The sequence below is a fragment of the Rhineura floridana genome, chromosome 17 (genome assembly GCF_030035675.1).
Source record: "Rhineura floridana isolate rRhiFlo1 chromosome 17, rRhiFlo1.hap2, whole genome shotgun sequence".
Taxonomy (NCBI): domain Eukaryota; kingdom Metazoa; phylum Chordata; class Lepidosauria; order Squamata; family Rhineuridae; genus Rhineura; species Rhineura floridana.
The window spans coordinates 6,514,562-6,531,511 of record NC_084496.1 but is presented as its reverse complement, the minus strand read 5'-3'; the positions used below and the strand labels follow the sequence as shown (position 1 = coordinate 6,531,511).

At 49.5% G+C, this 16,950-nt stretch overlaps 1 protein-coding gene across 5 annotated transcripts in view; it reads right to left on the bottom strand.

The window, feature by feature from the left end:
• SEPTIN12 (septin 12) overlaps positions 1 to 16,950 on the bottom strand; it is an 84,745-nt gene that overhangs the window by 46,765 nt on the left and 21,030 nt on the right. For 3 of the 5 annotated variants that reach the window (XM_061599302.1, XM_061599303.1, XM_061599304.1), the window contains one exon: positions 14,722 to 16,086. The exons of 1 other annotated variant lie outside the window; for it this stretch is intronic. In XM_061599302.1, the coding sequence (XP_061455286.1) occupies positions 14,722 to 16,086 (1,365 nt within the window). Of the gene's footprint in view, positions 1 to 1,834; positions 1,957 to 14,721; positions 16,087 to 16,950 lie in introns of those variants that run through there. One more of the 5 variants, XM_061599307.1, reaches the window with a different exon arrangement.

Below are 16,950 nucleotides of genomic sequence, written 5' to 3'. Positions count from 1 at the left end.
TCATGATAGCCACAGCCATGCCACTCCCTTGTTTTTTGCTGCTGGGTTGAGAATGAGATCCTTGTTAATGCGTTCTCTCATAACATACGACCCTAGGATCCAACAAGCATGAACGGGGAGCATGTTAGCTACTGAGAAGAGTCTTCTCAGAGGCTGACTCACTTCCTTTCACTCTGACTGGCTCCAATCAGCAGGAAAAGACAAGGAAGCATGTTAGAAGACTCTTCTCAGTGGCTAACATTTCATGCTGATTGACTGGAAGGCATAGGGACACTGCTTCCAAAAAAAGTAAGGGGTCTAAGACCCCCCCTGAGAGCCTGGACGACTACACCCGTTCTTTAAAAACAACTTAAAAAAAAAAAAGCTTTAAAAACATCTTAAAAGTAATTCCAACACAGACGACACAGAAGACTACTGATCTAGACTCTGGTATGTTTCTGAGCCTTTTCTGCTGGTCTCTCCTGGTGGTGAAGTGATTGCTGCCCCCTACAGAACAATTCAGGTGTCCAAATTCCAGGGGTGGGCAGGGCCAAAGGCCTAAGTGGGCGGAGCAACAAAGGTAAATCCCGTCTTTGTACAACAGGGTAGTCTCTACACGCACTCATTCAGCTGCACAAGAGGTTTTCTCAGAGTTCAAGGCAAAAACACTCCAGGAGGATGCAGAGCAGGGCTACTGATGGGTGTGGCTGGGGGAGAGTTCCAAGGGTCAGATACATAGGCGTGGAAAGGCCAGTTTGGCCCCTGGGCCTGAGGTTACCTATTCCTGGCTCAGAGGGAGCTCACAAGGCAAGACAAGGGAGCTGTTTAACCTCCTTGCTCAGAGAAAACAGGTGGGAAGGCAGAAGCTGCGAGGAGAAGCAAACAGGGCCCATATGTGTGTGTGTGCATTCGGGAGTTGGTAAAGGGGCCCCTGCTGCAATGGGAGCCTTGGTAAGGGCCCACAGATGCCTACCCCTGACACCACCGCTGTCTTATAATGGGAGGGAGGGAGCCAGGGTGGGGTAATGGTTAGGATGCTAGACTGTAACCTAGGAGACCAGGGTCCAAATCCCCACTAAGCCATGAAGCCCACTGGGCAACCTTGGGCCAGTCACTATCTCTCAGCCTAAGCGACCTCACAAGGTTGTTGTGGGGGTTCAACGAGGAGGGCGAGAACCACGTATGTCACCTTGAGCTCCTTGGAGGAAAGTTGGGATATAAGTGTCAGAAAAAACTAATAAAATGGTCAGAGCAGGGGCGGCTTATCTGCCGCCCTTCAGATTCTGCTGGACTACAACCCCCATCATTCCTGGCCGTTGGACTGCTGGTTGGGGTTGATGGGCAATGGAGTCCTGCAGTATTTGGAGGGACGTGGGCTTCCCGTCCCTCTCTTAGAGGAATCATGCTAGGATTGTGTACCAGACATTTAAAGCACATCTCTTCCCCCCAAAAGAATCCTGGGAACTGTAGTTTATCCCTCAGAGAGCTACAATTCCCAGCACCCTCAACCCACTACAATCCTCAAGATTCCTTTGGGGGAAAGTCATGTGCTTTAAATGTGTAGTGTGTACCCAGCCTAGAAGCAAGGGTGGATGGATTGGGGGGGTACAGTTTTCAAGCCCTCACAGCCACGACACCCACTGGGTGACTTCGGGCCAGTTGCTCTTTCTCTCAGCGCAGCCTAGCCTACCTGGCAGGGTTGTTGTGAGGATAAAATTGGAAGGGGCGAGAGCCAGGCATGCCACCATAGATCCCTGGAGCCTTGATGAGTGCCATCAGACTGAAGCACTAACCTTTCTTCCACCACCCCCATTGTCCCCAGATTCTGCTCCCCATTATAGACACAGCCTCATACCTTCCTTTATTTTATGCCATCTTCCCCACAGGCCTCCAACAGGACCATGTCCTCCATCCCTCAGGCGTTCATGGGAGGACCCTCTCCTTCCCTGCATCTATGACTTAAACGAACTCCAGAGAGGAAATGCCGGCGCAAAGAGGACTGTGGAGGTGAACCAGAACTCAGGTGATGCAACGGTTGCTAAGAACCTCTGATGTCACCACTGGTTCTTCCTCTTAAAGAGAGACGTGCCCAGCCCGAGGGACGTCTTTGGAGCAGACTTGGCAAGATATCGCGGCTGCTTTTGTTTCAAGGGTAACTCCCTCGGTATTGAGTATATCCTTCGTTTGAAGCTCCAGGGGGCAGGGCTGTTTGGGCACATCACTTTAAAAAGACACCCATGCGCCACATTGAAGACTGTGCACCCAGGCAAGCCACCCTAGAACAGTATTCTTCAACCATGTGCACTCAGATGTTGATAGACTACAACTCCTAAGAGGATTTATTCCCTGACCAATATTAACTAATGCAAAAAGAAGAAGTCAACGTGGCCTATAAATAAAATGTAAGTTTATAGCATGTATAAAGCAAAATGAAAGTCATTTAAAAAAAACTCCAGTATCATAATCAAATGGCCAATAAAACTCCCATGTGCAATAATACACATACTCCCATGTGCAATAATATTGACAAACGTTTACATATAAATAAAATAGAACCTGTGCAAATTGCATTAACACAAATGATTTCTGAAGCCAATAGCTGCACCAAATGCATTTCGCCTTCAGCGGCAGACGGACAATCCAACTCCTCAGCAAGAGCCTGGAGGGCATGGTGATATTCAGAATGTGGTGCAACAAAGAGCAGCCTATTTAGAATGTGCTGCAACAAACCAGGTGGTTTAGTGTGTATTTGGTGCTACTTGCATCCCCTTTTAATTCGCATGGTTCACATGACGTTACTGTCAAACAGAAGCTATCACACAGTTTCCCCCTGTAAATCCGTACGAAACCAGTCCTCTGATAATATGACAAGGGAAGGAAGAATCGTCTTCACTCCGTATCTCTACGGCTTGCACACGCTTTGCTCCGATGCTTTTAGAGAGGTGTATCAATCGGGTGGTTTACAACATATGCTATTGGCGGCTACAGAGCTCCTGACGAGGAACTTTGCAGAGCCCCTGACCCCTGGCCAGGGCAGGACTTGAAGTCTCTGCCTCTGAGCCGATTGGGAAGTGGTGAGAAGCCTTGCTTCAAAGGCAAAATGCTTCCCCTGATGTCATAATGATGTCAGTGATAGACAGGTGGATGTATCACCACCCGTCTGACAAAGCAGCCCACCGGGGATGGGGGGGACCCAGGACACACACCCTCCCCAATGACGCTAGTTCCCCACCCCTGACTGTGGGGAGTACTTAGTCTTAATTGCTCAAGATTTCGCTCTTCAGAGGTCATCATCAGCTCACACACCGGGGTCTCTAGGAGTTAAATCTCCGAGGCGGAGGAGGAGAGAGGATACCTCTTGCTTCTAACATACATGCAAGTAAATAAGAAGTGGCTTGCTGGATCAGGCCCAAAGCCCATCTAGTCCAGCATCCTGTTTGCACAGTGGTCCAGACGCCTGTGGGGGACGCCCATCAGAACAGAAGAAGAGCCTCGCTGGCCAAATCCACAGGCCCATTTCGTCCCATGTTGTGTTTGCACAGCAGCCAACCAGATGTCCAGATGCCCTAATGGGAACCTGCAAGCAGAGCCTGAGCACAACACGCTCTCCCCGCCTGCATTTCCCAGCAACTGGAATCCAGAGGCATACTGCTTCCGAGAGTGGAGGTGGAACATTTAGCCATCCAGGCTCGCGTCGAAGTGGCGCACCCTAACCTTTCTCACTCTCCAGCTGCCAAGAACTGGTGATAACATCCTGCTGGATGAAGTCCCACCCTGGCTTTGTTTTTCTAGCATTATCTTTAATCCAATCGCCCTCCGAGCATTTCAGATTCGGGGAAGGATAGGCCCTTGCGGAGTCGACGAATCCCAAACATAGCCCACAAAGAGGGGAGAGCCTTCAGCAGTGAGTCACAGCAGAAGGTGGCAGAGCAGGTTCGGCGGGGCGGTGGTGGTCCTTGCCCTAAGAATAGGAGGGTAACAAACGCATCCCAAATTGAATCGGGGCACAAAGAGAGGAAGATGCAACAGTGAGGGGTCAGCTGAGTGGAAGGGGAGGGAAGAAAAATGATAGAAATGCACCAAGAGTGGGGAACCTGTGGCCCTCCAAATGATGCTGGACTACAGCTCCCATCAACCATGGCCATTGGCCACACCGGTTGGGGCTGATGGGAGTCAGAGTCCAATAGCATCTGGAGGTCTCCTCCCATCATGCACCACGCTGGGTGACATCCAAATAAGTCCTACTCAGAGCAGATCTATTGGAAATAATGGACCACTGTTAGTCATGTGTATTAATTTCAATGTGTCTGAGTAGGATTAAAACTGGATGCAACCCTCTGTGCCCGAAGGCAACTCATGGCCTGCGTTGCAGCTCATGTGACTGCCCATGCCCACCTTGAATCTCCCCCCACCATTGAATTTTGCTTCCTTCCTGCAAAATGGGGTGGGTGATTCCAATGAGGACAGCGGGTGGAGGTGTCATTCCCACACAAAATCATCCCCATGTAAATTAGCCCTCCTCTCCCCATTAATGCATGTGTGAACGAGTGTGTTGATGTCTGAATGGCCCAGGCTCTACCCTCCATTGGCTCCAGCCACACCCATCATTGCACATGGCCCTTTGGGTAAAAAAAAAAGATTGTCCACCCCTGGCATAAAGGCACTCTGCAGATGCTCAGAGGCTCCCTCCACACTCCCTCCACAACTTCCCTTCTTGACATTCTGGGGACATCCCCTCTCTTTTTTCGATATTAATGAATGTCCACACCCTATATATATTTTGATTTCCCTCCACACTGAGCATTCCACAGGTGAAACTTGTTGCATCCCACCGTGTTAGTCACAATAGTGACGCTTAGGCACAGACATTAATCTTCCCGGTGTTGAAAAGATCTACCTAGGAGCTTCCCCAAGCGGAGGACAAAATCCACCAGCCTGTCAAGAACATAAATATGCGCATGAACACATGAGTCATGTTCCTTTCCATTATCATTCAGACAAAAAAATCGCTGAGACATATTTATGTTCTTTGGAATGATGATTAATGGACGAGCTGTGAAATCCCCCGGCGTACATAGGTAACGAGTGCAGACGGGCATAATTTCCTAATCTATCAAGCCCTTGTTACGTCGCCTCCCTTGTAGCAAAACTGTCGAATATAACGTCAAGGCTTTTGGTTCTCACCAAACTGTGATTGACAGATAGCGTCACCAGCACCTGAAGGATGGGAACCTGCCGTTATCTGTAGGGTGGCAAAACCGTGAAGTTAACACACACAGGGATTTGCCTGCAACAGCGAACGGCTCAGCGGCAGAGCGCCTGCTTTGCATGCAAAAGGTCCCAGCTCAATTCCCGGCACCTCCAGGCAGGGCTGGGGAAGACGCCTCACCGAAATCCCAGAGAGAGGCTGTCAGTCAGTGCAGACAATACTGGGCCCCATCTGCGCTATACATTTAAAGCAATATCATGCCACTTTCAACATTCGTGGCTTTCCCCCCCAAATAATCCTGGGAACTGTAGTTTGTTAAGGGTGCTGAGAGTTGTTAGGAGACCCTCTCACTGTGCTACAATTCCCAGACCTCCCTGGGAAGAGGGAGACACTATTTAAACCACTCCCAGAACTGGGCCCCTGTAAGGGGAACAGGGTTCTCCTAACCACTCTCAGCACCCTTCGCAAGCTACAGTTCCCAGGATTCTTTGGGGGAAGCCAGGGCTGTTCAAAATGGTACGAGGGGAGAGAGACTCGGTTTGTCATCAGGGGAGGCTATTTCCACCTGCCTTGCCCCACCCTCCAGCCCGGGAAGCCTTCAAATGCAGCTTCTTTCAGAAGACTTTCTGGCCCTTTGGGTTGAGCTATGGGGGTTCGGGGGATGGAAGATATTTTTATATCAGCTTGGGGGTTAGTTTTTAAATATTTTTGCTTTGGCTTTGTTGTTGAGCTTTATGCTCATTTATGCTTTGATGTATATATATATATATTTTCTTAATGTAGTGATTATACTTTTTATTATGTGCTGTGCTATGGCATTTGGACTGTTTGTGTGAACCTCTTTGAATAATAATAATAATGCCCGAGTGCTTTAAGTGTGTAGTGCAGATGGGGCCTCAGTATAAGGCTAAAGGGAAGGGCCAGGGCTCAGTGGTGGAGCATCTGCCTTGCATGCAGGAGGTCCGAGGTTCAACCCCAGCCCCACTAGGTGGGGCTGAGAATGTCCCCAGCCAGAAACCCAAAAGAGCTGCCGCCTCTCAGTGTAAACAGTACTGAGCTAGATGCACCCATGGCCTGACTCGGTCTAAAGCAGCTCCCCATTTTCAGGAAGATGAAATGGGAAGAGACCGCTTCAACCGTTCCCCGCACCCGCCCCTCTTAGGGTGGCCGGTAGGGTGATCGCTTGTGCGTCGCCAAAAGCAGAGGGCAAAGAAAGCTGCGAAGATACAAGCTTGCACGCGCTAATTCATCTTAACTGCGAGGGTATATGATGGTTTTAAGATGGTTTTTCTTTTAATTATTTTTAATTGTTTCTAGATGGCTCTAAATTGTTTTTAAATGCTTAAGAAGGTTTTAATTGTGTTAAATGAAATATGTTTCATTGAATTTTAAATGGCATGTTTTAACGTTTTGATGTTTGCTGCCCTGGGCTCTCTTGGGAACAGCAAGAGAAAAAGAGAGGCAGTCAGTCAACTAAATCCTTGCGCTAGCAGAACAAATTCAACTGGCACATGGGGATTTCCCCCCCCTCTTCTCTACTGCATGTGCCTTGGGCCACCCCCACATCTGCTGCGGAGGGTCAGGGGAACACTTAGAACAGATTTCGGGGAGGCATGGGGGAGGCCATTCCATTGTGCAAGGAAAGGTCCTTGCATTGATGGAATGTTCAGCTTAGTATTACGTTGAATACAAAATGAAATGGACTGCCTTCAAGTCAATTCCGACTTATGGCAACCCTACGAATCGGGTTTTCATGGTAAGCGGTATTCAGAGGGGGTTTCCAATTGCCTCCCTCTGAGGCTGAGAGGCAGTGACTGGCCCAAGATCACCCAGTGAGCTTCATGGCTGGGTGGGGATTCGAACCCTGGTGTCCCAGGTCGTAGTCCAACATCATAACCAACCCATAATAAATAAATGAAAATGTATTAATGCACATTTCAAAACTATTTCTTTCTTTAATTTTACCTTTATATTTCATCTTTCCTCCAAGGAGCTCAAGGTGGCGTACAAACATGGTTCTGATTTTGTCCTCATAACAACCCTGTGAGGTTGGTTAGGCTGCGAGATGGCAACCAGCCCAAGGCCACCCGATGAGCTTCATGGCTGAGAAGCGATTTGACCCCTGATCTCCCAAGGTCCCAGCCCAATGCTCTTAACTGCTACACCACACGAATCCCAATCTATCTCACCTCAGTGGGGAAGACAAATGTCCAGGTGACCTGCCTGTGCCTGCTCAGTCTGCCGTCTGGGTGCTGCTCACAGCTGTTGAGCAACTTCAATGCCCCCCCTTAGTGTTCTTAATTTTTAAACTGAGCTTGGCTCAGAAAGTGCTTCAAACACACTGTAAAGGCGGCCACATGGCTGCGCCACTGGCCAGATGCCAAATAGAGGACTAGGCTCCCACACCTTTAATAGTTGTGCAGAAGAGGCCATTTTTAGCAGGTCTATAGTTTGCATGACATCCTCCACTGGTCATGCTACAAAATCCCCTGCCCTGGGCTATCCAACCTCTCCTTTTAGCTGAAAGAATGATGCGAGAGGGGAGCAGCAAGCAAAGAAAGGGTTAACAATAGGAAGCTGCCTCATATCAAATCAGTCCAAAGGTCCATCCAGCCTGACTGGCAGCGGCTCTCCAGGGTTTCAAGCAGGGAATCTTTTCCAGCTGTACCTGGAGATGCCAACGGGCAAAGCAGATTCTCTGCCACTGAGCGATGGTCCTTAACCACTGTCTCATTTGCCGTGTGCCTCCCCTGAAAACACCCACTCACACCCACCACGCTCACCTTTTGGATCTTTATGGCAGATTTTATGTTCTTGGGTTTATGTAACTTTAAAGTTGACAATGAGGACACTGAACTTGTCAAGGCTTATCAATACCTCGGCACAGTCATTAACCCAAATGGAGACAATAGTCAAGAAGTCAGAAGAAGGCTAGAACTGGTGAGGGCAGCTATAAGAGAACTAGAAAAGTTCCTCAAATCCAAAGATGTATCACTGAACACTAAAGTCAGGATCATTCAGACCATGATATTCCTGATCTCTATGTATGGATGTGAAAGTTGGACAGTGAAAAAAGCAGATAAGAGAAAAATAAACTCATTTGAAATGTGGTGTTGGAGGAGAGCTTTGCACATACCATGGACTGTGAAAAAGACAAATAATTGGGTGTTAGAACAAACTAAACCAGAACTATCACTAGAAGCTAAAATGATGAAACGGAGGTTATCTCACTTTGGACACATAATGAGAAGACCTGATTCACTACAAAACACAATAATTCTGGGAAAGACAGAAGGGAGTAGAAAAAAAGGCACCTGGTTGGCCACTGTGAGAACAGGATGCTGGACTAGATGGGTCACTGGCCTGAACCAGCAGGCTCTTCTTATGTTCTTATGTTCTTAAGGAAGGCCAAATGAGAGATGGATTGATTCCATAAAGGAAGCCACAGACCTGAACTTACAAGATCTGAACAGGGTGGCTTGTAATAGATGCTATTGGAGGTCGCCGATTCATTGGGTCGCTTCAAACTCGAAGGCACATAACAACATGTTCTTGAAAACTGCTTTTCTCAATAGCAGCTAATGCTGACTGGGAGCGGTGGGGCGGAAGGCAGAGAGCCCATCAGTAGGCGGAGCCAGAGCTGTCATTGACAAGGGAAGAGCCAATGACAGGCAGAGCCAACAAATTTCAGCTTTATTCTTCACTTCCTCCTCTTCCCTGCTGAATCCTACAAAGGCACCACTGATGCTAAGGAGGAGGAAGACGTTGACAGCAAGCACTGCCACCCCCTCGACTGTTAATAAGCAAGAAGGCAGGCAGAGAGGGGCTTGTTGAGAGGAGACTGAGATGAGTGGGGCAGAATCCCATTCATCCTCACAGTCCAGCTTCTACTACTCTTTGTGAACTTTGAAGTGGAAAAGCAGGCCATGATATTTTAAACCAACAAATATTTCAAGCGCTAGGTGTTTTGGAGAGAGTTACGCTCCTAAGGATATCTGGCTCCGTGCTTTAGTTAAATATATCTATATAATATAGATGTCTTCAGCAAACACAGGGCTGTGGCTCCACCCTTCTTCGGCCTGCGTGCCAGCGCCCGTGTGGAAAGGAAGGCCCAATCTACGGACAGGTTATTAAAAGCATCCCCACAATGAAGTGGGAACAGCTGGGGCGTGCCAGTGTGCTTATATTAAAAGGCAATTCGCAAAGAGAAAAACGTCACAGGCTCACGGTCCCCCCGCAGACAGGGAGTAATTGGGGATGCGTCATCCCCAAGGAGGAAAGGAGTAATCCGGGGATGTGTTCAGTTAACAAAGATTTAATTACCAATGCAGGCTGAATCAGAGCGTTCTCCACAGAAGGTCGTAATAGGCTTACGGGGATGCTTTCTGGAAACATCCCTTTTGCTGCCTGTCTCCCTCGGAGATACAAGCTCCCTGCCTCATATTCCCAAGGCTGGATTTTGGGCATCGTGGTTTCTCTTTACATCCAAGATTTACAATGCAATCTAAACCCAAGATCCACTGGGATGAGAGAACTTGGAATCAACAGATTTTGGGCTTTCCTGGTTCAGCCAGGGCTATGCTGGCATTAAATCCCAACCCCCTGGCTGAGCTGGAGAAATGGTGGCATAAATCCCTCCCCCTGGCTCAACTGATGTAACATAAGCCAGCCACAAAGGGGTGTCGCAGGGGCAGGACAGGACAAGGAGAGACTGAACACCTATTCCAAACCCCGTTCTGCTCGTGACCTACGGCTCAAAACTCAGGGCCACACTCACCTGCCGGCTCAACCAGCAGAAGGCCCTCCCCGATGGAGTCTGGAATACGGTAACTTACTGCAGCGCTAAATTACATCGTTGTTAAGTTACGCCAGCTTCCTATAGGGTTGCTATGGGGTCCGACAGGATTGCTGTGTTCGTCCCAGGGTGGAGAAATCTGTGGCTCTGCAGATGTCTTTGGAGTTCAGATCCTGCTGTTCCTCACCATTGGCCACACTGGATGAGACTAAGGAGAGACTTATCTGTCAATGGCCGATTCTCTCATTTTCTAATTTTTCCAGTCTTGAATTTGTTTCATCCCATTTCCGCACATATTTGCGGAGGTTTTGTTACAGCCTGCATGGAAATTCACACACATTTCCATGCACATCTTTATACACAGTTTTGCCTGGTATATGCATTCTTGTAAATCTTCCCTAAACAGAATTCATTTTTGAACCCTATTTTAACCAATGTACAACCAATGTACAGAGGTTGAGTGAGATGGTATGGGGGGGGGGAGAAGACAGAAATACTACTAGCCACCATGGCTCTGTTCTACCACCACTGTTGGAGGCACTATGCTTCTGGCTATCAGCTGCTGGGGAGAGTGCCCTTGCTCTCAGGACCGGCTTGTGGGCTTCTCATAAGGGCATCTGGTTAGGCACTGTGTGAACAGGATGCTGGACTCGATGGGCCACTGGCCTGATCCAGCCAGCTCTTTCTTATGTTCTTATTGAGCCTTAGTGGAGAATTGGGCATAGGACAATTATTATTTATTTAGTGGCGCTAGAATGCATAATGCTTGGTAGAGTAGGGCCAAAAAATCCAAGGTCTCTGCCCCATAGTTCTTACAATCTAAAATGCAGAGTTGGGGAGATAGAGGGGAGGGTAAACAGAGGCAGACATGTGCTATGCTTCAGTTACAGCAACCTTCGCCACCCTGGTGCCCTCCAGTGGTTTTAGAAGGCAACTCACATTGTCCCTGACTATGCTGGCTGGGGCGGATGGGAGTTGTCGTCCAACATCTCTGGAGGGCCCAGAGCAATGGTTTTCATCCTGTGTGTGTGTGTGTGTGTGTGCGTGTGCGTGTGCGTGTGTGTGCGTGTGCGCGTGCGTGCGTGCGTGCACGCAATGGGGGGGGTGTCCTCCCCAGATCCACACAGGGAACGTGTCTGGAGAGCCCACAGTTAAAACAGCACAGAATTCCCGCCCCCACTTCACCTTGAATGAGTACACAGCTGTTCCCATCTGTTGCTGAGGTAAGTGTTTAAACAATTTTTTTTAAAAAGTACAGTTTGGCCTTCTGCCACCTCCTATAGTTGCAGGGTGGAGCGGAAGAGCAGGGTGGGGGGGGGGCGGAATAAGAAGGCAATGCCAAAAGACTTCAGCGCTTGTCTCCAAGCCAAGGAAAGTCAAGAAAATTGGGGTTTTTTTTTTCAGGGGAGGGGGAACACACATACACAATCAGAGCTGGCTTTGGTACAAAACCATTGAGTTCTACTGAAAAACAGCCGGATCTACAGAAGAACACATACTTTTTGCCCGAACCTGCCTCTCCTGGGCAAAAACAAAACAAAAAGCAGTTCTGATAAAGAGCTCATCTGAGGATGCAGACAGATGGTCGTTGTTGGGTTGATGCTGAAAGCAGGTTGAAGGAGAGAATGCAGCTTGTGATCTGACTCATCCCACTGTTAAGCCCTGATCAACTTGAGTTTTTGAGATCTCTCGATGTGTGTTTGCATCGTTTCCCACAGGTCAAGTGTTACCACTTGGCAGCATACTTGGGCAGCTGTGGGGGCCCAGACACCACCATCTTAGTTTTCCCACAATGCAACACCCTAGAAGTTCTGTCACTGGTGTATTGCAGGTAAAATAATGATGGCAGTCCCACCATCAGTCACAACTAGGGTTGCCAGGTTCATGGCTTGAGACTGATCCTGTATCTTTAGGAGAAGAGAAAGTCAGCCAAGTGCAGGTGTTCTTGCAACAATGCAATGGGAAACACCACAAGGTGGAATTCTCCCTTCCCCCTGCACAACTTTTAAAGATACAAAAGACCTCTTGGAGGCTGGGCCCCAGTTGTGCAGGGGGAAATGAGAATTCCACCTTGTGGTGTTTCTCATTACAGTGTTGCAAGAACACCTGCACTTGGCTCACTTTCTCTTCTCCTAAAGATACAGGATCAGGATCAGTCTCAGGCCATGAACTTGGCAACCCTAGTCACAACAGTTGGATGGAACCTCCAGATCCAGGGGCAGTATACCACAGAATGCCAGTTGCTGGGAAGGGAACATGAAAGAGTACTGTTGTCTTTGTGTGCTGCTTGTGGGCTTCCTGGAGGCATCAGGCTGACCAGTATGCAAACAGGGAATACTGGACCAGTTGACTTTTTCGGTCTGGGGCAGCAGATCTCACCTTACGTCCTATCTGAACCGTCCATGGAGAGAGAGCCAGCACGTTCCAAAGTCAGAGAGAAGAGGCTGTGCGGCAAACATGACAGAGAAGAAACTGGAACAGAGAACCGCTTTGTCCTCCTAACATCTCAAATATGAGGAAACTCTGGAAAGTAAACTTGCTTGAGTTTCCATCCAGACACCAACCAAGACCTGTCTCATCGAAAAGCTATGAGGAGGAACTGTGGCTGACCCCGAGGGAAGGGAAAGCCAGCAGCAGACTTTGCAAGCGTGGGCGGAGAAGGCCTATGGCTTGAACCTCTTGCCAAGCGACCCACAGCATCCTCTCAGGATGGGGAGGGGGGGATTTCAATTCAGTCCGCATTTAAAAGGTGAACCTACCTAATTTGAATTTTCCAAAACAGTACGTGAACTGAAACACAGCCATCCTTCAAAATTGGCACGTCACCGAATTTTGCAGCGCCATTCTCCAGCCAAGCTAGGTATATAAAAATGCCTACACGAGGGTAAAATGTCCATCCAAATGCATATATTGGTGAAAACAACATGCAGAAATGCATTCTGTTGGGGGGGATTGCTTGCAGAAAACGTGCATGTTAGGCAGGAGATACCCTAAAACACCGGTGAATTCTCATACAGGCTTTTTAAAAATAAATAAATCACAAACTGATGTGGAAATGCAGATAACCGAACTGAAGACTGGAAACATTAGAAACTGAAGGAAACCAGAATTTAGATTTGCCCATCCATAGTGTCCTCTAAAGAGAGAAATGGCCTAGAGGTGCCAGGAAACAATGGTCGATATTGGAGGGGAATTCTCACTTACTTTGATCACAGCTGCATGCCTCATTCCTGCAGGGGAAACAGCTGGGCAGCTCGTCTTAAAACAATGGTTTTCCAGTCTCCTGCCCTGGGGCGGGGGAGAACCCTTTTCATGTTGATTTATCTCTTGGAGAAACCCTGAGTCTGGCCACAGAGGTTTGGATGAGAGACTACCTGGACCCATTACAGTCTGGGTTCAGACCAGGGCACAGGACCAAGTCAGTCTTAGTCGACTTGCTTTAGTGACAGCAGGGACGAGGGAAGTGCAACGTTGCTCTTTCTCCTTGACCTTTCGGCAACGATCGATACCAACTGACCGTGGCAGCTCTGTGGGACGGGTGTGGTGGACACTGCCCTGGTGACAGTGGTTCCGATCTGCCCTATGGGTCAGAGTTCAGAGAATAGTGTTGGGGGAGTGCTTTTTGGACCCCTGGCAGTTGTGCTATGGGGTGCCGCAGAGCACCACTCTGTCCCCAACGGTGTTTAATATCTACATGATGCCCTCAGGGGAGGGAGGGAGGTGATGTGGGGCGAGGTGCCCTCTCTATGCTGTCTACCCTCAGCAATGTTTCTCTGTGATGAAATCACACACGTCAAAATTTTACCACCTTTTGCAGCCGAAGTGGTTAACCCCCCCCCCCAAAGCAATGACGGTTTGGAATCTGCGCCATCCTCAAGGGGGAAGCACATGCATCACACTACAGGATGCAGGACATACAGCGAGGATCGTGCGGGGTTTGCAGGCCTCAAACGTGTGTCTCTGATCCCCTTGGGCGGGGCTCATACACATCTTTCAAAGGCTTTGGAGGCCTTTTTTAGGCCATTAAATGTGACGGCAAATTAAAACTTGTGGCCTGGGGCAAAGGAGGATGTAAGTAAGTCAAATAGAATAGGATCTCTGTGTGTGTGTATTTTATATATATATGTACACACACACACACACTTGGAAGGGCAGGTTCTGGAGTGAGCCTGGGATATATAGATCAGCTTTCTGAATTCCTAATTGGGTGAAACAGGAAAGGAAGGAAAGTGACCCTGAGCATGTGCAGAGTACCTCCCCCCTCGCCCCAAGTAATAACAGCCTGTCCCCACATAGCTGGAACAAGTCCACAGGGCAACCTTGGTACCAGCACCAGGCATCCTCAGGCAGTTGCTAGGGCCCCACCATCGCTAATACTGGCCTTGGGCCCCTGCCTTCCCTGGCACCAGCCGCAGACAGCCATTTTAATCTCCCTCCATAATCTCAACATACCACTGCTCCTGCAGGTTGCGGCGGAAATGTAAGTCACCACGGATTGGTATCCCCCAGGACTAGTAAGGGTCGTCTCCAGTGTCAGTCCTACTCAGAGTAAACTCACTGAAGTTCATAGACGTGCCTAATTTAGATTCATTTCTTTCATTAGGTCTCAGAGCTTAGATAGATACAACCCTGAACCTCTTTTGGCTGCTCTTGAAATTCCTGAACGGTATTATTTGAAGAGAACATCCTTTCTTTCTTTTTTAACTTCAGGTGAAATTTCTGCAGCAACGTCACTTACCTTCCTTCATCATGCCCTTCCCTGGCAAATCCTCTTTCTCAACGGAGACCTCTGGAGGCCTGTTTCCTTCCGTCAGGAGATCTTCCCTTAGGCAAGGCGGCAGCACTGGCGTCTGAAGCTTGGAGGCCTCTTGGTCAATCCTCACAAACAGGGCCCCGCAGATGCTCTCTCTGGGGACGGACGTGGGTGACATGCCTTGCAGAGGCACTGAAACCGGGTACCCAAGAGCGGATGGCTGGGAGGTGACTTGCGCTATCTGAGGCTCCAACACCAGCCGGAAGGAAGCTGCCTGAGGAGGCGATGCTGAAATCTCACTGCCTGTTACCCCGGGAAGCCTTCCGGGTGATGGTAACAGGGAAACGCCACTCCCAATAATAGCCCTATCCTCCCTGGTTATTCCTGGGGGTTGACGGGACAGGACAGGGCTGGTGCCAAGGTTGATCTGAACCTGCGTCTTAGACAAAGGTTTGGGCGTAGAGTCAGCCATTGGTGCCGGGACAGTACCCTCTGGAGTCTTCCCAGTCAACCCATCCAGGCTGATGGGAAATTTTTGCAACTTTGTTGTCTGCCTGGAGGCCGCGGCAGGAGGGGTCATGCTTGCCAACTGGCCTACCTCAAAGGGTGGGAGGGGAGACTCTTTTCTCATGGGCGTGCTGTTCTTCGGCAGACGGACGATGCAGTTGTGTTCGCTGGAGCTCCGCAGGACGGCAGGGTCAACGTTTGGAGCGGAGCAGAGCATAGGGTTGGATCCCTGGTCTTCGGCGATGTGCAGATCCAGCGACGGCAGCGAGGAGTGATTCGCGGTGGCCTTGGAGACCTGCCAGATGGGCTGACCCACCTCGGCATGGAAGACGTTGCCGTGGGAGGAGAACTTCTTTAGGAGAGGACTAGGGAGCTGGGGGGCCCCGACTTCTGGCAACTCGGACTGCCGGGCAGAATTCCGAGGGCCTTTAGTGGGCGTCGGACACTCCAGGCTGGAAGAAGAGCTGTGGAGACTCTCATTCTCACTCTCTGGCCCCAAAGATGAAGAGAAGCCATTGGGGTTCAGCCTCGTTTGGAACGACGAGACCCTCGTGAGGTTGGCCCCGTTGGCCCGAGGCTGGTGGATGGTGCCGCAGTTGAACGAAAGGCTAGTGCCGATTCTCGACTTGAGGACGGGGCTGTGAGCTGGGCTGGGATTAGAGCTCAGGCTGATGCAGGCTTGGAAAGTGGGCTGGGTGGGAGCCCCCACTCTCTTTCCTTCTCCGTGGCCAGTGGCTAGGATGATGCCAGGCGGGCTGGGACTGAGCGGAGAGCTGGGTGGGGAGGAAGGAGAAAAATGTGGCACCTCTTCAGCTTCTTCCATATCAAAAGACCTCTTGAGGGCTGTGGGAGACAAAGGAGGCTACGCATTAGACAGACAAAACACCTGCGTGGCAAAGCATCAAGTCCTGTGGAAACCCAAACAAACATCTATAGGACGAGCTTGTATGAACTTGCCTTCTGCCAAATCAGACCACGAGCCCATCTAGCTGAATACCCTCTGCAACAGGAGTAGGGAACTCTTTTCAGCCCGAGGGCCACATTCCCTCCTGGGCAAGCTTCCGGGGGCCACATGCTAGTGGTGGTCGGGGCCAGAGGTAGAATTTGGAAGAGCAACACATTTAAATTTTATCTTTTGTACAGGAAGCTAGTTCCTACACACACAACACACACCCTTCTCCATCCTCCATCAAGACAAACGAGAGCCATTATCAGAGTTCTAGGCTGCATACCAGCCGGGAAAAAACTCTTAGGGTGCAAATCAGGGCCAGTGAGGGGTGTGGCCTGGAGAGAGGAGATGTGGCCTGGGGACCAGACTGAAAGGCTTAGAAGTCTGCATTCAGCCTCTAGGTGTGAAGTTCTTCACCCATAATACAGACCAACTTTCTAGTCCTTATGGGTGAGAGGATAGGCTGAGAGGCTGTATGTATTTTGTGATTGCCTGATCTAACCAAACTGGCTTCACTTTTGGTATTAAGAGAGAGCCAGTGTGGTGTAGTGGTTAAGGTGTTGGACTACGACCTGGGAGACCAGGGTTCGAATCCCCACACAGCCCTGAAGCTCACTGGGTGACCTTGGGCCAGTCACTACCTCTCAGCCTCAGAGGAAAGCAATGGGAAACCCCCTCTGAATACCACTTACCATGAAAACCCTATGCATAGGGTCGCCACAAGGCGGAATCGACTTGAAGGCAGTCCATTTCCATTT